General features: G+C 42.7%; 2 protein-coding genes across 3 annotated transcripts; one reads left to right on the top strand and one right to left on the bottom strand.

Moving 5' to 3' along the window:
• Positions 1 to 264: 264 nt before the first annotated feature.
• LOC133125159 (general transcription factor IIF subunit 2) lies at positions 265 to 26,977 on the bottom strand. 2 transcript variants are annotated; one of them, XM_061236908.1, is made up of 9 exons: positions 26,772 to 26,977; positions 25,869 to 25,942; positions 25,535 to 25,553; positions 25,108 to 25,252; positions 21,598 to 21,633; positions 5,401 to 5,482; positions 5,080 to 5,179; positions 3,748 to 3,891; positions 265 to 875 (listed from the first exon to the last, which is right to left on the bottom strand). In XM_061236908.1, exons 1-9 carry the CDS (start codon positions 26,835 to 26,837, stop codon positions 756 to 758), a joined length of 786 nt encoding a protein of 261 aa, XP_061092892.1. In that variant the 5' UTR covers positions 26,838 to 26,977; the 3' UTR covers positions 265 to 755. The 2 variants fall into 2 exon arrangements, with proteins under 2 accessions (XP_061092892.1, XP_061092893.1); XM_061236909.1 differs by lacking the exon at positions 21,598 to 21,633.
• kctd4 (potassium channel tetramerization domain containing 4) lies at positions 13,814 to 15,403 on the top strand. The gene has a single exon (XM_061236910.1). It carries the CDS (start codon positions 14,006 to 14,008, stop codon positions 14,780 to 14,782), a length of 777 nt encoding a protein of 258 aa, XP_061092894.1. The 5' UTR covers positions 13,814 to 14,005; the 3' UTR covers positions 14,783 to 15,403.
• Positions 26,978 to 27,844: the final 867 nt, after the last annotated feature.

Below are 27,844 nucleotides of genomic sequence, written 5' to 3'. Positions count from 1 at the left end.
TTATTTGCATATAAATGTGACACCTGAAAATGATTGTACTTATTATTGTACGATTGTACTGTGATTGAATTATGCAAGTGGAATGTAATGTGAAAAATGTGGAATGTAATGTGAAAAATTATTTTGCTCAAGTCGATAGGAAATGACATTACCCTAGAAATTAATTGGATCTGCTACTCAATGTAAATTGTGAAAAGGTAAGACCAAAGTTAATGTAATATTTACAACAAGGGTTCATATAAAATAAAAAAACATAAAAATGACTCCAAATAACATCAACATTTATTGGACAAGTTACTTTACAAGGGTAGTTTCCGTAAAGGGCCATACAAAAAAAAAAAACCTGATATGACAAATTATCTTTTCTTATAATGCACTCTTGCACATAAATACACTATATAAACGGCAGATTCACACAAGTCTTCCTTTTATAATTTACAGGCACTAACCACCTATAGAGCTGACCATGGTTAAGGTTATGCGCCTTACATGATTTTAAAAAAATGATAACTGTAATGATAATGACCAACAGCGATCCCCTTCCCTATGACATTTCTGGAAAGTGTTTGGAGGAGTGAAAGCACTGCCTTCACACTCACAGTCTCTGGCCACGGAATGAGCTCATTAAAATTGGAAGTAAAAAAAAAAAGAAAAAGATCCAATGACCGCAGTCAGTGCTACTTCATTATGAAAGTGAGCCACTAGCATGGCACTGAACAGGGGCAGTGCAATGTAGGCAAACGCACAGTGCCTGGCTAGTCACTCTTCTCCTCCACTTGGTAATGCCTATACTCCGGCTTGAGTTCCCATGTGTTTTTGTGTGTGCCTTTCACATTGTAGATGCCAATGTCCCGCAGTATTTCCTTCAGGTAAGTCTGCAGAATGTGAGAGAGAGACAGACAGGGGTGTTAGCACAAAGTGAATTGGGGACTGTTATTCTTCAGGGCATGCAAATAATCCCTCAAAACATGAAAATAATCGATTTAAGAACACAGATCAGTTTTCTAATTCTGCGATTGCAAATGTGGTTGGAAGAGAAACCAGCATACACAGGGACCCCAGGATATTATATAGTATGTGATATTATAAGATATGTATATTACAGGTCCAAATATCCATAAGAAGTGTGATTTTAAGTACCAAAAACGATAGTTGCCCGTTGTGCATGTCCGTTCTCTAACACCTCTCATAAGCTTTACCAAGAACAGACTGTTTTAGAGACTGTGTCTTTAAGGCTCATTAATAACAATGACCTTTGTTCTGATAGGCTGGCTGGCTAGCTCCGCAAAAGAACTGAATGCGGCCTGTAGCGTAGTGGTTAGGGTAAATGACTGGGATACGTAAGGTCGGTGGTTCTAATCCCGGTGTAGCCACAATACGATCCTCACAGCCGTTGGGCCCTTGAACAAGGCCCTTAACCCTACATTGCTCCAGGAGAGGATTGTCTCCTGCTTAGTCTAATCAACTGTATGTCGCTCTGGATAAAAGCATCTGCCAAATGCCAATAATGTAATGTAATGTAATGAATGCTTGAGCGCTTGGATTTCTTCTGGCTACAAGGTGGGCTGGGCTGAAGGCAGACATATGCAACTGAGCTTAAAGTTATGGTCCAAATGCCTTGCTTAAATGCAGTTCCTTAATACCGACTGTGTGGAGTGTTTTGACACTATTTATAGCACCTACAACTGCTTTATAATCCACATAGCAAGGGAAATGTTGTTTTCCAAAAAGACATTTATGTTTCATTCATACAAGTATCCAAATGCAGATCTATGCTTTTGACAGGATATTTGCTAATAACCGTAATTGAATGCCCTCGACTCCCATTACACCGGCCTCAAGCGATTGTTGATGCTTTTCCAACGCATTTCAGTCTTGCCAATCTGCTCTGGTTTATTACATTACAGTGTATTACATTACAGTTACATCAGCGGCAGTTAGGATATAATTCTTATGCAGCCAGAGCATGAAATTACCATCCTAGTCAGTAAAAGCTAAAAACGAAGAAAATAAAAAATATATATATTTGGGGGAGGTTGGGTTGCTCATTCTGTTTAGGCACTTTGCCAGTGTGCAGATGGGCCCCACGGACTGGCATCCTGGCAGCACCAGTTTAGAGTTCAGCTGGCTGGGCAGCTGGCAGATAATAGCGCTCTAGGAAGCCTCTCGAATCAGGTGCCCACAGTCTGCTTGTTCTGCACCAGACCTGGGTCACATATGTAATTATTTTAGATTCAAATACTGTCCTCAATTGATCTTGCCTGGTGCAATTGATCTAACCAAGGTGAGGGTTAATACTTTTTGAGAGCGTTTCATAGGTTCATACACCTGACAAGCTCAGTAAATTGTAGAAAAGTATTTGAATCCAAAATAATTACATATGTGACCCAGGTCAGAACTGCGCATGCAGTCTTCCTCCGCCTCAAGTCTGTGCGAGCTCGGCTCATGGATCGCATCGCAGGAAAGAAGCAGCGCCATCACACCACACATCCTGCTTCTTAGCACGTTCCTGAACAGAGGTTGCGGCAATGAGTGTAGCTAGCGTATACAGTAGGGGGTTCCCCAGTGTCCTGGCTAAATTTCCAACCAAGCTCTTTCAACCTGCCACCTAATCACCCCCTGATTCAATTGGCAAAAACATTGTTCTCTCACTTTCCACCTCAGCTAGTGTGTGGTGAGCATTCTGGCACAAAATGGCTGCCATCGTCACCCAGGTGAGTGCTACACATTGGTTGTGGTTGAGACGAGTTTCCTCATCGTCACTTTGAGTGTGTAGAAAAGCACTATATACAGTGAGCACCATAATTAATTGGACAGTGACATTTTTTTGTTATTGTGGTTCTGTACTCTAGCACTTTGCGTTTGAGAGAATACAATGACAAAGACGTTGAAGTGCAGACTGTCAGCTTTAATTTGAGGGTATTTCCATCCATATCGGATGAACCGTTTAGAAATGACGGCGCCTTTTGTACATGGTCCCCCGTTTTAAGGTACTACAGGTATTTGTTCAATTTGCTTCACAGATGTGTTTCGTTTGGCATATTAATTTGTGTCGTTAGTGAATGCAGGAGAGCTGTGTCTAGTCTAGTCTTGATTCTAGATTTGCAATTGCCTTTGGAAATTGTTGTTAGGGTGTGATATGAGTAAGACAGCAGTGTCAATGGAAATTAAGCTGGCTGTCGTAAGGCTGTCAGAATCAATCAATCAGGAACATTACAAAAACCCTGGGCATGCCCAAGTCAAAAACTGGTGAACTCAATCATGTCAAAAGAACCGGTAGATGCCTCCAAACTTACTGGACAGCACTTCACCATGCAACAAGACAATGGCCCAAAACATACTGCTGGAGCAACGAAGGGGATTTTGATGACCAAAAAGTAAAAAATCTTTGATTGGCCGGGTCAATCACCGGATCTGAATCTGAATGGAACATGCATTTTACATGCTGAAGAGGAGACTGAAGACCCCAAAAGTCCCTGTAAAAAGCAGGAACTGAAGATGGTTGCAGTCCAGGCCTGGCAGAGCACCACCAGGGAACACAGTCAGTGTCTGGTGATGTCTATGTGTCGCAGACTTCAAGCAGTCATAGCTAGAGCACAGAACTAAAATACCAAAAAATGTGTCACTGTCCAATGAATTTATGGTGCTCACTGTAAATGCAATGATGTATCCATCAATCTGAAAAATAAAAAACAGCGTTCGCGTGGCGCCTGGCGTGGGAGGTGGGACAGGTGGAGAGGCACTCACCACCGGCTGCTTGGTAATGTCCACCAGGTCCTTGATGTTGTAATACTGATGTTTTTCGAAGGCAGAGAAAAGCATGTCCAGAACCTGCTGTTTATCTGCTCGCGCCCGCTTGCCTTCCTCTTTCTTCTTCTTATCGTACTCCACCTGGACGAGGAGGCCGCCCATGCACACACACACGCACCCACACACACACGGACGCACAAACACCCACGCACACGAGCACACAGACCCACACACACACACACACGGACGCACAAACACCCATGCACACTCACACACACACCCACATACACAGACACAAGGACGCACAAACACCCATGCACACGAGCACACAGACCCACCCACACACACACACACACCCATGCACACGAGCACACAAACCCACACACACGGACACACAAACACCCATGCACACGAGCACACACACCCACACACACACACACACACACACACACACACACACACACGCACAAACACCCATGCACACGAGCACACACACCCACCCACCCACACACACACCCACCCACACCCACACACACACACACACACACACACACACACACACACACACACACACACACACACACGGACGCACAAACACCCATGCACACGAGCACACACACCCACACCCATGCACACGCACACGAGCACGAGCACGAGCACACACACACACACGCACGCACGCACACACGCACAAACGCCCACGCACACACGCACACGCACGCACAAACACCCACGCACACGAGCACACACATGTGCATGAACACACGCATGAAGAGGGTAGAAAAGGCACACGTGAAAAAGTACAGAAATAACACGTGTGCGCACACAGAGAACTTGAGGAAAAGCACACGTGAAAAAGTACATACAGACTCAGTGAGCACTTTATTAGGTATTTACTTATTTTATTATGTCTTGCTGCTACAGCATATCCACTTTGATGGTTTGTGTGTTCAGAGATGCTCTCCTGCATACCACAGTGGAAATGTGTGGTTATTTGCATTATTATCACCTTCCTGTAAGCTTTGACCCTTCTCCTCTGACCTCTCTCATTTCTGCCCACAGAACTGCTGCCCACTGGATTTTTTTTGTTCTTCGCACCATTCTCTGCAAAATCTAGAGACTGTTGTATGTGGAAATCCCAGGAGATGAGCCGTTTCTGAGATACTCAAACCACCCTCTCAGGCACCAACAATCATTCCACGGTCAAAATCATATTGACTGATTAGATAATCGCATGAATAAGTAAGGTGTACAGGTCTATCCAATAAAGTGCTCAGTGAGTGTACCTGTACACACACACCTGCACGCAAGCACAATAATTGCTCTTACATTGTAGATGTGATTGGACACAGGTTTGTAGTTGGTGGTGACGGCTTTGTCAAGCTGCTGGGAGAGGCGCACGGGTTTGGACGACTCCTCTATCTGGAGCCTGTAAAGGGAGAGGAGTACTCTGAATATCGAAAATGCAAAAATGTACCCAGCGCCCGGTACGAGCCGATTCAGCCAATCGGAGGTCACGCTAGACATTCAGTTCGTTCATTCCACACTGCAGAGTTCCATCCCATGACTGGGATTTACGCTGGAATGAAAATGCAGACAACTGAAAAACACTGCAAATGGCTGCCGGAAGCGGAATCTTCCCATACTCACTTTTTTAATTTCATGTAGTTTTCACTGACGGCAGGTCTGCATTCAGCTCTCTGTACCACCACTCCCTCCAGGGCGATTTTGTCTTCAAAACAAAGAGGCAGTCAGTTACTTGGTTATTATTTTGCGGTCTAACACAGAAAATGCACGTCTTATTTATAGTACAGACTCAACAGAAAATGGATATACAGCAGAATGGTCTTTAAAACTGATATTAAGAGCTCCACATGCTGGCCTAGAAAGTCATATAAAGACAACAAAACCAGCCATACAACAACCATAAACCTTAAAACGCGCAGTCAATACCTCAGCTACAACAAAAAAAATGCTTGTGAAATCGGCATCACGTTAGAAACCTCACTCGGTAGGTTTATACCCCGTTTCAGCACCTCGGCCAGCCTGGCCTGCAGCCAAATTCGTCGCTTCACTTCAGTCATTATACAAAAGCAGAAGAGCCTTTGTTTCTCCATTCACAGTGTGCAAGAGGGTCCGACACACGGGCTCTGCAAACAACCTAGGTTTCTAAGCACTTCAGGCGTCGAGAGCATTTAGCTCCAAAGCATCCTTCCATCCCGGGTACATAACTAGTCTATTAGCCGATTGTAGCGCGCTCAGCCTTAGTTTAGCCATGTCCTTTGAGTGCGTTTTAACGTTTAAAGTTGAGTCTCACGGACAAAAAATATTCACTGCATTTTTTAAAATGGACACACTTAACAGCAATTTATGTTAAGAGAGCAGCGACACTTGCCGTAAGAGTTCCATAAACACACCCACACGTGTGGGTTCAACGCTACCGTCATTACGAAAACTTTACTGAAGTAGCCATTTGCTTTACTGCCGCCCAGGAGCCTGCTAGCTGAAGTCGAGGCATTTGACTGTGTTTCTCATTTCAGCTGCGCGACAAAGGGACCTTAGTTTCTCTCAATTCCTTGGTTAAAATTCAGTGAAGACACTGGCGCGCTTCCCGTTCGGATATTAGCTACAAGTTATCAGCCCTGAGGAATTACGCAAGAGGTTGTTCGGAGGGATGGGGTTGCTGGTGGGGGTGGTTGTAGATCGCTTGCCTGTTTCCTGTGATGCACCAGCTCTGCCCTCGGCCAGCCCTAAAGGCTACTCTCTTTAGATTAGCCTCCCTCCTCCATATTCTGTGCAGCTTAGCCCCAGCGCCCACACCTACAGCACGCTACTGACTCATATACCACCATCCAGATGGGCAGAGAGGCTATATCTGTCGGGCTGGAAGACACCGCAGCACCCTTTGCGATCTGCGCGGGTTTCATCTCCCGTAAGTCTGTCCCGAGCCACCAAATGAACCCACTTCCCTAGACTGCCAAGTTTGCAAAAGGCCACGGGTGTACGATTATTTCCAGATTGTTCAAAATAAAAATAAAAACATAAAAATGTTTATAAACCTACATATGTATGCCTGTGAGGCTTTTTGGAATACACCTGGGATGTTGTTGGAGCAGTACAGAAAAATCATTGCAAGAAGTCAAGCAAAGCTACCATTTCACAGGTTATCCTACATCCTTCAACATGTGTTTTTTCCCCCAACAGTATCGCTAAAAGGACAAAGAATACACCACAAAGTAAATCTTTCAAACGCACAATTTTAACAGGCCAAAGCATGCTCGCTCGCTCCATTTTAGGCAGATTAGGCACAGTGTGATTGTTCTGGCTGTTCTGTGCAGTAATTGTTTATGTAGGACAGGCATTAACATTCATTACAACTTACATAAAAGAGCAATAATAGGATACCTCCTGTTGAATGCTTTTCCTCAGAGCCCAACCAACTGTTGTCTTCAGTAGATTTGCCAGTAAATGTAATTTCTCGGCAAATGTGCATGGACAGGGTATCTACTCCAAAATACTCTCCAGCACAAAACAGAATGCTCATCCAGGAAAATGTATTTCTATTGAAAGCGATTTATCTTTACATTTGAGACAGAAAAGAATCAATGAGTAACTAATAGAAACTAACTAGATTCTAACAAGAAACAAACAAAATTAACTGATTCGAGGAAAAGGAGTTGACAAAATCAGTATTTTGCTATAGTTGTTGAGCACCAGAGTTGCCAGATGCCAAAAACCAAATAATTGTATAAAGACTCCAGAATTATCGTATTTCAGGGCAAACTCCGGGTACTCCGGTTTCCTCCCACAGTCCAAAGACATGCAGTTTAGGCTTATTGGAGAGTCTAAATAATAAGCGGGTTAAGACAATGGATGGATGGATGGATATACATTATATATGTATTTCTTTTTGTTATTTTTATTGTTTGTAGGATTTTCTTAATCTTCACTGGCAGCCATACATTCATCCACACTTTGCTCTTGCCATCTCTCTCATACAAGTCGATCTAGCTCTCATCTCTCTGAAGTCTTCTGCAGAGAGTAGTCAGTCATACACCTGCCTTCTGAAGAGTGTTTCTGATCTGAAAATGTGTACTAGTGACAGTCTGCACTTGAACCTCATATTCATGGTTCACAGCCAAAAGAAGAGAAATTCCACCCCTGTCCAAATATTTACAGACTGCACTGCATTCGCCTATTTGTGCTGCTCTTCAATACACTATTCTTTATTTCACTTTCACTTTCTTATGTATTTATATGCCTTCAAACTCTAATTGTGTAACAGAGGGATTTTGGGGCTGATCTGCATGTTTGTGGGCTGCATATTTCAAGTGCGCATCTCATCATCTGAAGTGCTGTAAAACAGCCGCATAAGTGCAATTAATTGGATTTTTCCATTTAAACTAATACTAACAAATAAACTGAGAAAAAGGATTAGTCTCAGGCAACGTTTAACAGCAAATACACTTCTGGTGAATTGCCTTTTAGAAAACAGTGAGAAGACTGGTATCCATGTTGCCAGTGAAAAACAAACTGTATGAAATCCTGTTATTTAATAGGATGGCTGTTAAATAAGTTACTGCCATTATACTAAATGACTGACAGGGTTTTGAAAAACTGAAATCTGGCATTGTCTGCAGATATACCTTACTACATTTATTTTATACATATACTATGTGGTAGTATTGGACCAAGATGAGCTAAAACCTGAAGTCAAATAATGAGATATTCCAAGTAGAACTTAATACATGTAAGGAAAGGTGGAGCAGAGCTCTGTCTAGTTACAAATATCTCATCTAAAACCTAAAAGGGATACAAAAGAACAATCATGGAAGGGGTTCTTCAGTGTAGGGAGCTTGATATGCAATACACAGAAGAATAAAAAACAAAACAAAAAAAACAATGCAAGATGTATTAAATGGCCATGTTATGTGCATGAAAAGTGTGTTTTAAACTGTTAATTTGAACTTGCCATATATTAAATGAAATTTGCCTTTTTTATATTGAATATTACATCTCTCTATTGAAATGCATTGCTATACAATACACGGCATATAATATTTAATATTTCTGTTTGATGACAAACTGCAAAATCATCAGTCCATGAATTACCAGATATTGAAATGCTGTCATTGACATTAGAATCATGACCAGACCCAAAAAACCTGCAAATTTAGCACACGCTAAATGAATCAAACTGTAATTGTATCGGAAAGACAGCAGCGGAAATGGAGCCCTCTGCAAAGGTTAGCAAATTCTGACAGTGTCCCTTAGGGGCTGAATCTGAGAAATGACCATCATTAGTCTGCTTTTATTTCCCATAGCCATCTTAAGGTTCTGTTCCACTGAAAAGAAATCACATTTTCAGTCAAATTTATCTTTCTTCATTTACTGCTGCAAATCATCAGATTATAGACATATGCTACCAAAATGTGCGAATTACTCATTTCCGCCATCTTGAATAAAGTACGCAAATGAGACAATTATATGTTTTGTCAGAATTTACCCTTTCCAAGTCCATACCTCATGATAATTGAAGTATGAACCTCTGAAATTATACACTTAAGAAAAGCAGTCTGTTCAGTGACACAATTTTAGTTGTTTTGGCTCTGTACTCCAGCACATTGGATTTGATATAATGGATATGAGGTTAAAGTGCACACTGTTGGCTTTAGTTTGAGGGCATTTACATCCATATTGGATGATAATTTCACTTTCCCAATAAGTCTTGAGACAGATATTTTTCTTATTTGAGTAAGTTTTTGTTTCAGCAAAATCGGTACAGCACATTCTATACATACCCCCCTCCCATTTCAGGGCAGCATAATATTTTAAACAAATTATTTCAAAGGTGTATCTGATGCTTTAGGGCAGGTATAAGAGATATGTTAGTGTCTAGTCTGGATTCTAGGCTTTTGATTGCCTTTGGAGTCATTGACATTTGAGCAGAGTTGTGCCAATGGAAGTCACAAAACCCATTATGAGGTTGAGAAATAAGAAGAAAAAAAACAGCCTGGAGACATAGGCCAAACATTTATAGGCTCAACAAAATAAATTGTTTGGAACATCATTAAAAAGAAAGAGAGCACTTTCTTCCAACCACATGTGAATTGTTTGATCACAAGTTTAAAATTGTGAGCACAGAGGCAAATCAAGAAAAGACTTATGGAGCTGGGCGATATGACCTAAAATGTATATGACAATATATTTTGACATAACCAAGATAATATTAGCACATGCTAAGACCACACAGGTTTCCTTACCCACTCATATACTTCCGATTTTGGTGTATCTGGGGGATTCTTACAGTCAGTCGCACAAATATGAGCTGTCATCTGTAAAATTCTCACACTCAGATAACCATGTTTTACAACAGTGGTATGCCTAAGAACATCTCTGAACAACAACATGTTGAACCATGAAATGAATGGGCGACAGCAGTAGAAGTCTCTGAGTGTTATCAGGGTATACATATTTTCTCTCGATTTCAACAGAACATGCTTTAAAAGGAATTCAAGACTCAGCGTTAACTGTTCCCCGGTATATAATTAATACTACTGGGCTATTAATAATTAACCATTACTGTTTCCAGGTAAAAGGGAAGGATACACCCATGTGTTTCTATTGGCCAATCAGTGATGAAGCCTGAAGTAACAGAAAGGGTTAGCAAGCAGTGATGCAATCAGTGTGAACAATAGCTTTACCAGGCCTTGACATTCAGGTTTTGTTTTCGTCATTGATCTTTCATTGTCATAATATTTTTTTTGTCAGTGTATATTTCAAGTGGCGCAGCTGCCAAAATACTTTTTAAAGATTAAACAAATCATTCACATTAAAAAGCGACAAAACGCCAATCTACAGCGCTGGTTTAATAAATTGCAGTCTCCTTTTGTAGCCAGTCTAGAGCGGGAAACCACTAGAAGATATTTATTAGACTGAAATATAAGGCGGAGTCAGGCCATGCAGAGCTTTGGAGGTAAGGAGTAAAATTTTGTAAATCAATTCTGTGTCCAACTGGGATCCAATGCAAGAAAGGAGTACTGGAGCAATCTGTAATCTGGGAGAAGTTGTAGTCAGTCTGGCAGTAGTATCTTGTACCAGCTGGACCCACAACAATGCAAAGGCAGTGTATAAAGTGTGAATTATTTGCTCAAGGTCTTTCTATGTTGATCATGTTGATCAAACTTTAAATGTCAATCAAAGACGATGGCAAGTTTTTAGAAGAAGTGTATATATTAGCAGCCAGTGGGCCAATATACTCGCTGAGACCTCAGGACCAATAACCAGAATTGGGTTTTATCTGCTTTTAAGGGACATCCAGTTCTTGATGGCAGCCAAGCAGTCATGCAGGAGAGCGATGTTACAAAGAAGGTTTGGCTTAACTGATAAATACAGCTACGTGTCGTCTGCATAACAATGGCAGGAGGCTGAGCTAATCTGAATTACAGTAGTCCGCCAAAACTGTACCTCTGGTCAAAAAGCCTTTTACAATCAACATCTAAGTGAACTAAAGTGAACCTGACCTCTAAATGGTACAACATTAAACATTTCTTTAAATTTTTAAATTTTTTAGTTTCAAAATAAATAATAAAAAAAGGGCCTGTGTAAAAGTTTGGGAACCCTGTCAGTTAGTACTCCTCCTCTTCAGGCAGAACACATCTAGTACAGACATATTCTTTGGCCTCCTTGCATGTACAGCATGTTTGAGATCTCTCCACAGATTTTCTGAGGACTGTAGTGGCCATTCAAAACCTTCATCCGTCTTTCTAGGAGGTACATCATGCTTGATTTTGAGGTATGCTTTGGATCATTGTCTTGCTGGAATACCCAACCGCTTTTCAACTTCAATGACCTTTGAACATTAGCCTCCACAGTTTCTTCATATTTGATAGAATCCCCTGTTCTTCCCACTCACAGAATATTTCCGGTGCCCGCAGCTGCCACACAACCTCAAAGCATAATCGATCCACCACCATGCTTTACAATTGGCAAGGTCTTCTTCTCTACAAAGGTCTTCTTCCTTTTTTCACCAAACATATAGTACCTTCTTTGGTGGTGGCATTTTGGATTTGTCAGTCCATAGCACATTGTTCCAAATGGCTTCAGGCTTGTCAATGTCTTCTTCTGGAAAATGTGTCACGTAGTTCCGTTGTGTTGTTATCCTGTGAACAGCTAGACATGCGTTTGCTACTCTTTTTGCAGCTGTTTTGCAGTGATGTGTGAGTTCTTCTGAACCTTTCTCACCAGGTCTCGGGCCATTCTATCTGAAATCTTTCTTGTTCTTCCAGAACTTGCCTTGACTTCAACTGTTCCATTAATCTTCCATTTTCTTATCATGTTTCTGACAGTAGAAATAGGTAGTTTGAAACATTGAGAGTAGCCTCTTTCTTCTTGGTGTAAATGAACCATCCGCATTCTCAAATCCTTGGACTGTTTAGAAGAACCCATGGTTTTGACAGAACAGCCACTGTAGCTGGATACTTTAGAAGGCATTGAGATACTTCAGAATAAAAAGTTCAGGAATTATACTCACCCAACCCTTTGACTGACATTGAAGCCCTAACGAGAAAATCACCTGGGTCTGGGCCATAGTAGTGATCTTTTTAAAAAGTAACAAAGAATAATCCAAAAGGGTTCCCAAATTTTTGCACAGGGCCCTTTTCCTTTTTAATAATCTATAAACGGTAAAAATTAAAATAAAAAGCAATCCTGCTTTAAAATGTGCAGAAAGGTCTCATGTTTAACTCTGTACCATTTAGAGTTCAGGTATGCTTTTGAACACATACAGATTTATTGTAACAGGCATTTAAACCCGGGGTGCCCAAATCTTTGCACCCCACTGTACATGACCAAGGGGAAACATACATTTATACCATACACAATTGGGTAAGTGACAAATCAATCAACTGGCCTGGACCTCAATCTCATGGTAAGGTCAGGCCAGCGGACACTCCTTATTGTTGAGTTATTTTCTGACCAAAATATTTGCACTGATGCTCTCATGTAACCATCAAACCATCCATTCTCTACCGGTATAAACGACAAAGCAAAATTCATATCATGGCGCATATTTCTACCGGTATACAATTCATACCATTTATACCGCCCACCCCATGCTCACTATAATTAGTTTAATTATATCCCTAACAAAATTCTGCTGACATATCCTTTCCCCTCTCGTGGAACACCAATTACATGCTACCTCAAGCATAAATACCGGTCTTTATCTTCACAGATAAACGTATTTAGTTCCACACCAGCTGCTCTTAACTAGGGCACCATTTCCTCTGAATGATAGTCGGTTAATTAAGTAGACGGATCATTTCCCTGGCCGTATAACGGGAAAGGTCTTGATAACTGAAACGTTTCCATGACATATGCGCCCAGCCTGTGTCGGCCTCTGCAGGGTCTTTAATTCCCAGGATCATTCCGTAGCTATATCCAACAGTGAATAAAACACCAGGGTAGTAGAGACGGGGGGCCCTACTTTTATAAATATAAATATAACAGCGGCCTTTATGCAAACGTGTCGACATGGTGGATACATCCGAACGCTGAACGTTTTATACGGGCATCACGTTTTCTCTCCGCTCCAATTAGTTCAGTAGGTCGGCACCCCACAATCTCTCAGTGTCCCACCCCCGACCCCCCACATCTGGTTCAGGATTCTTCAGAGGGAGAGGGAGAAGGAGAGGGAGATACAGAAAGAGAGAGCAGGACAGAGATAGAGAGAAAGAGAATGCGCAAGAGAGATAGAGGGGTGCTAATTGATCCGATGCATCAGTGTGAGCAGCAGTGTCTGAGAGGAAGAGGGAGATACAGAAAGAGCAGGAGAGAGATACAGAGAGAAAGAGTGTGCAGGAAAGAGAGATAAAGAGAAAGAGAGAGTGCAGCGGAAAGAGAGACAGAGAGGCGCTAATTGCTCGCATGCATCAGCGTTAGCAGCAGTGGCTGTCGCGGCAGTGAGCGGGCAGAGCGGTAATTAAATCCCGCCTTCAGAACGGAGGCTGTGCAAGCCGGGTCTGGCCCTCCCCCTTCAGCAGGAGCTCCACTCTGCGAGGCGCCCCCTCCTCCCCAGCGTTCGCCATCTATATCTCTATCTCCGTACCTCAATTCTTCTCTCTCTCTCACACACCGTCTCCCTGCCCACGCCTCTCGGCTGCCTCTCTCTCTCTCTCTCGCTCGCTCACACGCTCCACACACAAAGCAGGGACCAGCGGGAGGCCCCGGGGCACAGCGGCGGAAGACGTCGGGCATGGAATGGAACCTCAGAAGGATGGACAACGAGCTCAGGGAGATCAACCCAGACCTGCTGCAGCCCAGCAAGAGCTTCAAGAAGCCCTCGGCGGGCACCTTCACGCTTAACGTGGGGGGCTACCTGTACTCTGCCCAGAGGCAGACCCTGCTCCGCCACCCGGGCTCCCTCCTGGAGGAGGTGGCGTGCGGGAAGAAGCCGGTCCAGCACGTGGACGGCACGGGCAACACCTTCCTGGACCGCGACGGGCCCGTGTTCCGGCACGTCCTCAACTTCCTGCGCATGGGCGAGCTGGTGCTCCCGGACGACTTCAAGGAGTCGGAGCTCCTGCGCCGGGAGGCTGAGTTCTACCGGCTGGGCGAGCTGGTGCGAGCCGTGGAGGACTGGGAGCTGAGGCGGGCCTCCCTGAAGGAGCCGGCTCTCCTGGAGCTCACCGACAACTCGGAGCGTTCGCAGGGGTTCCGCATCTACTGCAGCGACGCCGGCTTCATCGACAAGGTCAAGGGCCGCCTGGTGCAGGTCTCCAAGAGCCGGCTGGACGGCTTCCCCGAGGAGTTCGAGGTGTCGTCCAACGCCGTCCAGTTCCGCCACTTCATCAAGTCGGAGATGGGCTCCCGGCTGGTGCTGAAGGAGGACAACACCTTCCTGTGCACGCTGGACTGCCTGAAGCTGGAGACCATCATGATGGCCCTCAAGGGCGGCTACCGTCTCGTCACCAGCCTGGACAGCTGCCGCGGGTCTGTCCTGCAGAGCGAAGCCCTGCACTTCGTCAAGTGACCCGGCCCTAACCTCCCCCAGCCCTGACCGAACGCCCTTCCCTCACCGGAACTCCCTCGTCGGGAACGACTCTTTCGGCGACTCGGGGTACACCTTTTCCGCGTTGTGTTTCTTCTTTTAACCGAAAGGCCGGCGTCGCAGTGTGAGCCACGTATATATCGGCAGTGTGCGCGTCTCGCCTGTGTTTAGATTCGGTGTTTGGTTACTTACCGTCAGGTTCTCAGCTGCTTTTTGAAAAAGGAGAGATGTTAGATGTGCCAATGCCTGAGGAGCATCTCAGAATTTTCACACTGCATTTACAATGCTCGTGCACTCTGTGCCGCGGTCCATATTTATCCAATGATTTCATAGAAAGGCATGAAATTGCATATGGAAAACCTGATGTGCTCTTTCAAAGGTGAAACCGATATAATAAGCACACAACTAGACTAACCTGCTGTAAAAGTCGCATCTGTAGTTAAAGGGGTTAACAAATTGGATTGCTTTATGAATTGCATGTATAAATGTGAGAATTACTGCATTTGAAGCTATATTGCAATTTGTATGTGTAAAGTGTCCCTCAATTTGTGTATTACTTGACTTGTGGCTTTACCATAAAATAAAATGCCATTGATACAGGTAGAGACTGTAGTCTTTGACTTTAATCTGATATGGATCCGGTCGGAATGTGTCATTTGCCATTTCTGCTCATTCAAGCAAAGCCTGTGTATTTTTAAAAACGACAAAGGAGTGTTGCTGTACAATGAAGAGACTTTGGTGAGCTTTGACAGAGCGTACAGTTACAAATGCTGCACTTCACTTCACAGTTACAAATGCTGCCTTCTTAATTCATTTATTGCTTTCACTCATTCAGGGACTGAAGGCAAGAGTGACAGTTAATAAGTTAATCATTTGTTAAAACGGGAGGACTTATGTACTTATAACCAGCTTCCCGCCTCTAATTCATCTCTGGCATTTCATTCTGCAATTCATGTATTATACATTTGCTAATCATCTCTGTGACTGGTGTGTGTTGACTGAGGAGACATATCCCATTCTAGTGGTATTGTGGCTGTTTCCCTTAAACAGTATTCATAGATAGTAGCCGACATTGTGCATTAATAATGCTACAACTATGTAGGCTACTCCAGCATCTGGACAATGTGTGCCACAGAACGTGAAGAAAGAAACACATTAATTTTAACTCAAGAGGCTCCCCATAGAGAGGAATAAAGCTCATTGTTTCCTGCAGTATTCTTGGAATCTTCTAGAATTGTTCCTCCTATTTCAAACTAGGACAGGTCAACACAGCTGGTCTTGTACACTGATAGCAATTCAACAGAAAATATCAGTGGTTACTGCTTGCAACTGTACACAAAGGAGGTGCACCACAGATAATTTGCCTGAACACACTCAAAGGGATTCTTCTGGCAAGTTTTCAAGGGTGAGGTATCCTTCCCTTTCATATCAGACATGAATTTCTTCCTGATTAACTTGGAATAACTGACCAGTTACACCCATTTTGAAGGGGACATGGATACAGCATGAGCACAAACATCACTTTAACTCTCCCATGTCTAGTGTAGTAGGTTCAGCAGGGTGTGTGTGCCTGCGTATATGTGTGTTTGTGTGTGTGCCTGTGTATACATGCGTTTGTGTGTGTGTGCCTGTGTATGTATTACAGAATAATGCTATTCAGTGTTAACCAGCCATGGTCTCACATTTCAGGCAGACACTCTTACCCAGAGTGGCTTACGCAACTCGCATTGTTTTTACATACAATCAATTTATACAACTGGGAATGTACGGCTATTCTGGATAAATACAGGATACAGGATACAACAGCAACACCCCACCAAATAATGACCTTGGACTTACAAGCCAGTTAAACTGATGTATTACATTCTAAACTCAGACCAAAAGGTAACACTACAAGAAGGTATCAGGATATATTAGAATTATATTTATATTAACACATCATTATTCATCCCTACAATAGACAGACACGTTCATCAGAAACAGGACCAACTCATTCTGGGTTGATGAACACCTTCCGTTTACTGCCCCTATTGAACCAGTAATAAAATACCTTTTCAAAAACACCCACTGTAGGTGATTCTTCTGGTTGTTGGCTACTGCTTTATTTATTTATTTATTTATTTATTTATTTTATATCACTGCTGCATCGATAAAGAAATCCAAGGCCACTACACCATGGATGTCTCAGACAAACACGAAGAACACCAGAGAAAGCAGCAGTGAAGCTTGCTGTCTTCAGAAATACAACCAAAAAAATCACGATGCCCACGGAAGTGTAAGACACGTGAAATTAACAACACGTTTCCTGCCCGACGGCAGCATGCCAACCGGTGTCCGTTGGCACCGAGAACGCGATTCCTGTAGGTATCAAAGCGGAACGGTGCTTTCAAACCGCAGCGCGGAGAAGCAAACAACCCTCCCTGGTGGTGAGTCCTTCGCCGCAGGGTTCTAGTTGTATGCACAGCCTGTTATTGAAGCGCGTGCCTCGTCATAACAACCGACAAAACCCTGAAGAACTTACCGGGAAAAAAAGGTCACGTTAAGCCGCCAGCCTATCTAAAGGTCTGAGATAATAAACCACGGCATGTACATTGACACCTACGTTGACACCTACGTGACAGTGGGCCGCGTGACCACGCGCTAGAAGTCATCTGACTTAATTAAAACCCATTATCCAGCTGACACCTTGATGAAGTGGAAGCGCACTGGACATTTTATAATTAGTACACGTGGCATGGAATAATGGCATTTTGTTGAGTGCGTTCTATAGAGTGCGTCGGTTCTCCTTCTTGATTCATCATCGCTGCAATACCGAAGAGCACTCGGCATCATTATCAGTCGATCCTTACAGCATACCCAGGTAGTGCTCCATTCTGCGGTTTTCTTTGTCCTCCCGTTCAATTATCTGCAACTGCCCCCCGCTAAACGAGTTGGGGGGGGCTGGCTGACTCGAGGCCTCCCACGAACTAAGCCGTTCGACGGTGCCGAGTTCAAACCTCTGTGCCAGTCAGGGGCCATTCATTTTTAATGAGCCTAAGCGCGGGTTGGTGGAGGTCTAATCAACAGACGACAGGAAGCCGTGGCCTTGCACAGGATAGAGGGGGGAGGTAGGTGGGTTGTTATTTCAAACTGGCGAAACGCAGCCCCCCTGCCCCCATGTCTGGGGCTCGCTTTAGCATCTCTGCGCGACCTGGCAAATTAACCCCTTCCTTTCTCATTGTTCATTGACCCGGGGGGTTGGATGTGGACTCGCTTATGAATTCCCAGCAGCGTTTTGCATACTGTGGCCCACGGCATGTATAATGTGGAGAAAATCACGTTGGTTGAGATATACATTAATGCAACACCATACTGCTGCAACAAACCATATAGCACACGGTTACTGTGATTTTCAATATCAATAGGCTTTTATCTGGAAAGGTTTTCCCCCTTTCCATTGTGGAGACATGAAACCCATATTTAATGAGTTGGGGATTGGAAGGCATTACCAAAGCAATCAGCTCCACGGGTAACAAGGGCCATTATGAAGGCGGATTGAAAGAGCCGGTCTGGGAACTCTCCATTAGAGCCATAGGAGTGTAATAACGACAAACAATTAGTTAGGACCCAGAAAGACAGTATCTCCTGCAGGGAAGTCTTCCCTGTCACTGAGCCAGAGCACATTTACCTACACGTGTGAATAATTATTTCCATCTCGCCTTCAGTCTATCCAGCACAGTCCCCTAGAGTAAACAGGTGCGGGTGGGTTGCAATAGCCACCCACTTCTCAGGGAAGGTATCGCACGTATTGGCCAGATGGTGGCACAATAACGCATTGCAGTCCATAACTATTTGGAGAGAGGTATAATTTATTTTAGAATTTCTTCTTTTAGCTCCGTACTCCAGCACATTTGATTTTAAATGAGACTGTAAATATTAGGGGGGTATTCAAATCCGTATCGGATGATCTGTGTTGGCATTACACTTCTATACAGTCCCTCCATTTTGGAGGACCAAAAATAATTGGACAGTTGGCTTCTTAGCTGTTTCTACTAAGTCAGGTGTATTCAATCGCATCCTTAGCCCAGGTATAAGAAAGCTTTCAGTATCCAGTCTTGATTCTAGGCTTTTGATTGCCTTTGGAGTCTGTTATTGGCATTTGTCAGTATGAGGACCAAAGGTGTCCCAATGACAAGGAAGCCATTAAAAGGCTGAAAAATAAGAAAATAAATGTCACAGACATAGATCAAACAATAGACTTCCCGAATAAACAGTTTGGAAGAAAGAGGGCACTGGTCAACAATTTCAAAGGGCTGGTAGGTCAAGGAAGACCTCTACAGTTCAGAATTCTCACCATAATGAAGAATAACCACCAAACCCCAGTCTGACAGATCTGAAGCACTCTTCAGGAGGCAGGCGTGGACCTGTCAGTGACTACTCTCCACAGAAGACTTTACAGATCTACAGAGGTTATACTGCAAAATACAAACTATTAGTCAGCTTACAAACATGAAACCAAGATTGACTGTTTCACAGTTATGGCAAGAGCAAAGTGTGGAGGCTAAAATTAACTGCCCAAGAAATAAAGCACCCTCTCATGTGTGAAATATGGTGGTGTGGGTGTTATAGTTTGGGCATGTATGGCAACTGACACTGAAAGCTTTCTTATACCTGCACTAGGGAAACGACTCAATACACCTGACTAATCAGAAACAGCCAAGAAGCCAACAGTCCAATTATATTTTGTCCCCTAAAATGAGGAGATGGGGGGGGGGGGGGGGGGGGGGGGGGGTGATGCAATGATGATGCAGTGGTGCTAACAACAATGATGCAACTCCTACATGGATCACCCAATATGTAAATACCCTCAAATTAAAGATGACTTTCTGCACTTCAACCTCATATTCATTGTTTCATTTTTAATCTAATATGTGGGAATACAGGGCCAAAAGAACAGAAATTGTACCACAGTCCAAATACTTTGACTGCACTGTATTTTCAGGTTTTGGCCCAGAACTCTCCCATGTAGAATGGGGGCAATAGGGGGTACCATAAGTGTTTTCCCCGCAAAATCCCATTCGCTCATGAAAGCCAGCATCCTGAAACTTCTCATACAACCAACAGGCATGATGCAACACCAAATAATTTTGTAAGACCATGATTGTTCCAAAGGTGCCATTAGAATTGCCTTCCAAACTCAAAATGGAAAAAAATTGGTAAAAGGGGTAAAAACACTTAGGCCTTGCAAGCCACAATTTTCAGGCCATGTCAAGTGAGGCAAACCGTTCATACACAGGTACCTACCACTGGTTCTGTCATTGATTCATAAACTAGTATAAAGGTCATGGTCTAAGACAAGACTAGCCAAAACTTACGAACTGCCTGTCAAATCTTTATCTGTTAATGTCTTCTGTGTTCCATACTTTATCTATTCCTGTGATATGAGCAGTTGGAAGCCTATCCTTGCTGCTTGCAATTGTATTTATTATTGGGCTGATAAGTGCTCTACAAAGGACAGATAAAATTATTATTACAATTACTATTATCAAAACCACTTCAAGCAGAAACATTCAGTTTTCCCAGGAGGCCATTTATCTGTGCCATTTTAAGCAGGCTAAGCAGAGCAGCAACTTTCAGACAAGGGGAGGGGAAACAGCTACTGTGACTAATGTCTCCCCGCACCATTAGAGAACCTAGGTCCTTTCCGTTAAATGCCCTTGCATTCCTGCAGACGCATGCACTGACAGCCGACGACCCCTTCGCTACCTGAAGATTCAGACAGACCAAGAGGAATTCAGCGGGGAACACGACACCATGTCCCCTTAGTCTTTTGAACTGTGTTTCCATTGCTAAGGGAGAGTTGGCTGGCCTCACTGCAGCTAAAAGATGATTGTACAAAGGGGGAAGCCACCACACTCTCTGTCCTGGTCTCATTGGGTAAATAAAATTCATGGACCAAGTCCTGGGAAATTAGATGCCTGGCAGCTGCTACTGTTAAGTTTGTGTTATGATTTGTGTCAGTTAATCAGGTTGTTGGTATCAATGACTGTAAGATTCAGATGTGTAGGGTTTAAGAGGGCTCTGTTTGGCCTTGTAAATAACTGTAACCACACAAGGCGAGAGCTGTTGGACTCCCGTTTCCCAAAAGCATTTAGAGATCTATGCAAGCACTTTCACTTGCATGTAAAGCGTCTTTTTGTATTTACGAAAAAATGTGTGAACAATATTAATGTTAGATGTTTGTAAACGAAATAAATTTCAGCAGAAAAAAAAACTAAAACACATTTGACCCAGATGAAAAGCCGCGCTACACAGTATTCGTAGGATTATTTTCTATCAGCACATTTTGCACAGCACTTGCTTCTGCTCTGTCAATCACGCTGGAGAAGGTCAAGCGAACTAAATAAATGAGTCCGTGACTCAGAGAGAGAAAACATAGCATCTCAATTTACTATCATTAGCACATGCAGATCTTCTAACCACCGTGTCAAAAACGAAACTCAATTAAATGACAGTGATTTGAAGAGGGGACGGCAGAACCCGATAGGCAGCCGCAATCAAGACTCTGGAGGCGGCTGGAGGCGGAAAAGCGCGCAGCGGAGACAGACTGGGGGATACGCTAACGTTTTTTTCCGAGGAGCACGTGCTCCCAAGCTGACCAAATTTAGGAGCGAGCTACCGCATCCCAATTAGATGTGCTCCTAAATTATCTTATCGTAAGCATCAATGTTCTGGAGAATACGCTCCTAAAATGGCCGCCCTGTCAGGTGAGGTGGGGTCCGGACCTGAGCGCCCGGGCGGGGAGAGGAGAAACTCACCTGGAACTCCGCTGTCAGATTTCTCTTCTGACTGGCCTACAGAGGGAGAACGCGGCACGGTCATTCAGACGTCAAAACAGGGACACCTTCAGCCAGGCGTTAGTAAGGGGCACACTGCACACATGCGCACACGCGTACAAAGCACGGTACCACACAAGCTGCAATACTCCAAAAACCCTCACACACTTGTGCCCAATCAACACCATTGTTATTTGTTTCGACCGTTTTGCACAAGTACACAATCAGAGGGATCGACTTTGAAAGTAATTAAATACCCAACTTTCTGTTTTAATGCTGCAAGGTGTTCTCCACTGAAGCAAAATGATTTCTGTTGAAAGAGCACTTTCAACAGGAACATTTAGAGAAAACAATATTAAATAAAGGTAAAATAATTCCATAAAAGCCATTACAGTGGTCATGTTTACTGCAGAATTTCAGTTGACCTGTGGCTTCTCAGCTACTGTTAGCAGAAATACCACTACTGGTACAATCTGTGCCTCACTTGAAGAAAAAAAACACCTGTGAGCAGTAAAACAGTGTGGGAAGCCATTCACTTGCACGGGTCAAAGACTAAATTAGATTCAATTTCTCTTTCCACTCACACAAAATTCAGTCCCGTTAAGAAAATCACCAAAGCGCATTTCACATGCAAAACAGCAAGGCGATGACAAAAAGAGTGTGGGCGAAGCTGGAGAGAGAATCACAACCAGTGGCCTACAGAGGCTCCCTCATTACCACAATGCAAACTCGACCAAAGCGCGGCTCTCTTTAAGGTGGTGACCAACTCCGTAGCCTCCTGATAATGAGGGAGCTCTGTAAGCAGATCTGCAGCGGCAAGCCATATATCAATAGAAACTTCTGGAAGCTTCCAGCTTTACAACTAGAAAGAGAATCCCGTAACCCCGCGTGACGCACACATCGTCAGAAGCTAAAACGATTCACCCTACATCATCTGCTCCGTGTTCAAATTGTCAGGGGCATCACGAAGCCATCCAGTGGAAGAGACACTAATGATCCAGGAGAACCAAACTGAGCATCAACCGCCTATCAGAAGTCCTCCTTTTGGCAAACACTGCAAGTAAAGTTTTGTAAAAACCTGTAACCTTGACAATTCATCTGCAAGGAACTATAGAAAAAAGCCAATGGAAATCCTGAGAGAAATGAGAGCTTGCCCACTTATAATAGGTCAAAGGTGGAATAACTCAAAGGCTGAAAAGTGTGTTGCAATGAGCCACAAGGGGTACAGATCAGAGATTCTACTCAGCAAGGTCCCTGAATATACAACCTCCGTTACCAGCTCAGAAACAAGCACAGTAGAATCCCTCAGCTCTTACAGAGTTTCTACTAAACCCTGAAATTGACTCAAATTAGAGAATGGCTTGGTTAGTCTAACCTGTGCACACTGACAGAGGCAGCTAGAAATGTTGAAAGCATAGTAAAATCAACCAATATTTCAAGCACTACGGATTAGTGTGCCAGGAAGCTGAAATGTAACAAGCTGTCCCCATGTTCAAAAACATGAATGGGACATTTGCCTTGAACGGGCAAGCCCTTTGGAGCAACAGTACTTGGAATAAGGCATAGTTAGACATAAACATTAGACATGGGTCGCTATAGATATGGGTAATCCCTAAATGCATAAGGTAACGGATAGAAACTGAGCATATAATGTCACATCTCACAAAACACCACAATATGGAAATACACAATATCAGACCAATTACGCTAGCTTGTTTTCAGCAACTTCAATAACGGGATCCAGCTTCACTCCGTCACAGTGACTCCAAATACCAAACTGTACATGCAGTCATAGTCCAAAATAAACCAAGAAAGTTGCTCGGGAAAGCGACGATCAACACGATAAAGTTTGAAGAGCCCCCTGTCACCCGATTGGGAGTTCCAGCGCAAATCAAAGAGCGGCAAGGCAAGCGATTATCACAGCAGAAAACCGGGTTTGAGCCGGAATGCCGAGAGCACCCCTACCAGGCCGCTCACGGTACTTACCTCTGAGCAGCTGGCACAAGTCAAAAAGTTCAGTGAAGACAGAAACACAATATCAACTCTACATTGAAAAAGGTCAGTGAAAGACCATTTTGGCCTTTCCTGCCTCTTTTCTTAAAGCCTTTTGATGCAAGCAAAACCATATTTATCGCTGAATGTCTTAACTGGGTGTTGCCGTTATTATATTTGCCAATTCCATCAATGACGAATCGAATCTGAATGTGCCACACAATGTGCATCATTGAAAATGGGGAGCTGACACTAGTCACACCTGAACCGGTAATAATTCTGAAGATTTTGTGGTAACGTTAGTCTATAGAGAACTTCTGCTCCTTTGACAGCTGTATAAGTCAGTCAATCAATCTAAATGTATTTGTATTGTGCATTTCATACACATTTGTCTCAACAAGCTTCACTGAAAACCCTGGCCTAACTCCCCTACAAGAGCAAGCCTACGGCAACCGTGGCAAGGAAGAACTCCCTGATGGCAGTTAGGAAGAAAACTTGGAAGGAACCTCCATGTAGAGGTCCCTGAAAGTACACAAGGTCATAGAGCCATTTAAAACACACACAGGGAACAACATTGTTCCTGAAAAAAGTAATGAAAACCTTTTATTTAACTAAAAGTGATGCACAAAGCCTTCACCTTCACGACAAAGCCAAACACGCTTTCTGCCCCCCCTACAGTGAAGGTTCAGCATATCTGGCTACATCTGCTGGAGTGTTTACATCCTGAACCGTGACAAGTGAAAAGTCCCTCAGTCGTGGCAGGCTTTTAAAAGCACTGAACATCTCCACAATGCCCCTATTCTTTACTAGGACTGTGGAAAAACCTGTTGCTTAGCAACTATTTAATCAATACCTGTCATTTGTGGAAGCTTGGCAGAAAGCTAGTAATCCAGCAGATATGACAAAGCGAGAGCAACAATCGACATTCCAGACATGTTTCAGCTGAAATCAAGCATTACTACTAAGAATAAAAGGCTCAGCTGTCCTACAATGTTCCTATATACATCTATAAGGATTATATTCAAATTACAGCCTGAGGAATCTACCAACCCCATATATTCTAGGTATGCTGCTGAATGCATTTGCAGGTCTCAGTTGCTGTACTGTACAGCACCTCTATGTGTGCATTTTGCACAGTTTTAAAATGTATTTCAGAGAGGACTGAAAATCCATAAAGACAAACATCACACCTTTTGGGTTTCATTGTGCATATTGGGGATACTTCAAGCCTGAGGATCCTATTCCATTCAATTAGGTTTCCCCTGAACAACAGCCAGGATATGCCCAGGAGTGCTGTCACACTACCTTGCAGGCCAATTATCACTGAGATACAGTGTCAAGTGCAGTCCAACTGCCACGTCCATACTAGCACTATCAATATCACATGTCATATTCCGTTTTGGAATGTTTTCCTCTGACTTTACAAGGACAGTGGGATATCTGACCATTTTCCGTGATGTTTCAGTGATTTCAAGGACATTATCGAATCTCAGCTCTCACCTGAGGAGGACTCGGTAAACACAGCCAGGGTTTGGCCCCCCACGGTCTGCATGGTGAACGGGTGTTCCCGAGGGGCACGGACAGTCGTCACCTTCTCCCCGATGGTATCGATGGTGGTTAAATCCTCGTTCAAAGTGAAGGAAACCTGCGCAGGGGAACACAGAGGGAAGATACCTTCAGCCATCACAGCATCTGCTCAATTTTGGAGTAAGAACAGAATAGAATATGCCTTATGTACTCTTCTGTATAACAAAATTATTACTGACTGTGGAATTAGACTATCCTCACTCATTCGAATGTGGTTTTACACCACAAACATTAAAATAATGTCACAAACACAGTCAAGTTGAATTTAGATGCAGTGGTATACACAGTACAGAAATACACTCATTTCCAACTTCATTATCAGCCAAAACTGGGGTCTTACCTCTGCTTTTCCTTGATTCCTTTCATAAAACAAAATAATAAATTCAGATTAATTACCTCATTAACAATACACAAATTATGACTATTATTTTTTCAACTACATCAAAAAATACAGATTTGAAATGAACATGTATAACTCGTTATTTGTTTGCTAACAACAGCGACAATATTAATAATTCATTTGCAACGTTACATACAGCATACACCACACAGCATACACTGTGTGAACAGCTTAATAATTAGTGTTCAGTAAACCAAAAGAAAATAAACATCTAGATAGTTACAACAGGTAAAAAATAAAAATAAAAACCTGCAATTGCAAAGTTTGTACTCACTTTCCAATTCTGAGTTTACCGACTTCGCCTCTTCCCGTTGCTTTGTTCCATTGCTGTGACAGATACTTGGGGACCTATGAATTAGACAGAATTTTCATAAAGTGCAGTAGTTGGTTAGCTATGATATATAACCAACGTAGAGTATGTGGAATTAGCATAATGTTATTACATATGACAAACAAAGTACGCATCTAGGATTTGAAACAGGGTGCCATGTATAACACATTGCAGGTTTGTTAGCTGAAATATGATGATAATGATCAGGGTGACATACAGGGATGTCAGTCACCAGGCAGCTAGTTATCTTGCAAAACTTTCAGGAAGTGTCCCGATTTCTGTTAGCTAGCTAGGTATAGCCTATGTAAAGTATATTCAATATGACTGAGCATGTCGGTAGCAAGCCGGCTAGGTTAGCCAGCTAGATGGAAATACACATAATGTCTAGCTAGCTAGCACAACAAATGCAAGCCAAGTTGCCGACATGCGTTATGTTTCTACAGTCTATTGTCTGAATTAGCTAGCTATGTTACCAAGTACAGGCTATTAGTGAAAAGAATATTCACGGCGTTCTCAAAAACCTAATCTGGTATTAATCCAGATGCAATTACTTTAATTGCATAGCTAGCTAACATTTATGGTTATTCTTAACGGATCTAGCTAATAGCTAAATTACAGTTATCCGAGTTCAACATGATGTGATGTGTGGGCCGCGAGAGGGGAAGTTCGCTAACCAGTTATATTGAGTTATATATCAAAGTATTCCACTAGTTTATCTTGGCAAGTTAATGACAGCTAATGTTATCTTGAACAGGACAAGTATCTAGCAACGTGTGTTAGCTGGTGAGGGAACAATCCTAGCTAGCCTAACGTTAGCTACATGTGCAAGCAAGCTAAAATACTCACCTTAACAAGCCAGACACCAGTATTCTGCTTAGCCCCAGTTAGATCGACTTCTCCTTTATCAGACATGTCTATTTTTGTGCTTATTGTTTTAGTTGTTCGATGGGACTTATGATTTGCGTACCAAATAGCTTCTGTTTGTATTTACACACACGACTATTATCACAAAGTGCCGGTTTGTAAACTCATACGGTGGCTCTGAATATTCAAAAAGAACGAAACGAGGGAACCGTCGCTGTTCTGTTTGCCTCTTGGCTGACACTTTGTGGGTATACGTGGTTTTACAGTTAATAATATTATTTTGCTCTATATATACCAAATACAATTCTAATTGACATACTCCCCTCAATGGAATTTTGAGGACGAATGCGGAATGCTATGATTTTCTATTTTGTGGTAGCAATATTGAAATAACCGATCACATATGTTTCTCATGCACGTATGTCCTCACTTTTTTTTTAGAAAGCATTGCCCTTTTGACTAACAGGAAACAACATTGTTTTTGTTCACATACAAGGTTATACAATTAGGAATATCTTCTGAACACAGCAAAGCATATTTCTTAGTCATACTTATTTTAGCGATTCTTTTTCAAACACTAGTGTAGATTTCTTAAGACAGTACGCTTGATGTTCATCATAAAAATGTTTTGTAAATACTTAAGACTAATGAAAAGCAGGAAAGTTGGTGAATTACTTTCTAAAATGTAACCTGATTGAATCTGTCATGACCCCAAACTGGTGCATATGTGTGCATACCTATATGTATTTCTTTTTTCATACAAATAATAATAAGCAGTTACTGTACTTTATTTTCTATAATTTGTTTATTACTGTACCCTTTGATTGGGTCATTGACCATGTAATGTAATGTGTTCATGTTTGCAATGCAATTAATGCAATCTTTAAAAAAAAGAAAAAAATATACAAAATCACACTAAATATTAAAAGAATAGTCAACTAAATAGATCACAACATTATTTCCACTGAGTGCAAAGATAATTCTAGGAAATTAATTTTATGCAATAACAGATTTTGTTAGCCCAGAAGCTGTGAATACACATAGACCCATAAAAG

Source organism: Conger conger, chromosome 3, assembly GCF_963514075.1.
Source record: "Conger conger chromosome 3, fConCon1.1, whole genome shotgun sequence".
In the NCBI taxonomy this organism is placed as follows: domain Eukaryota; kingdom Metazoa; phylum Chordata; class Actinopteri; order Anguilliformes; family Congridae; genus Conger; species Conger conger.
This window is presented reverse-complemented; position numbering and strand designations above follow the sequence as displayed.

Bases quoted from the DNA above. Each gene is read 5' to 3' on its own strand.
- kctd4 (XM_061236910.1), top strand. From the start codon at position 14,006: ATGGAATGGAACCTCAGAAGGATGGACAACGAGCTCAGGGAGATCAAC.
- LOC133125159 (XM_061236908.1), bottom strand. From the start codon at position 26,837: ATGTCTGATAAAGGAGAAGTCGATCTAACTGGGGCTAAGCAGAATACT. The intron at 5,483-21,597 runs GTGAGTTTCTCC...TTTGTTTTGAAG, and splicing joins ATCTGACAGCGGAGTTCCAG to ACAAAATCGCCCTGGAGGGA. The intron at 5,180-5,400 runs GTGAGTATGGGA...CTCCCTTTACAG, and splicing joins AACTACATGAAATTAAAAAA to GCTCCAGATAGAGGAGTCGT.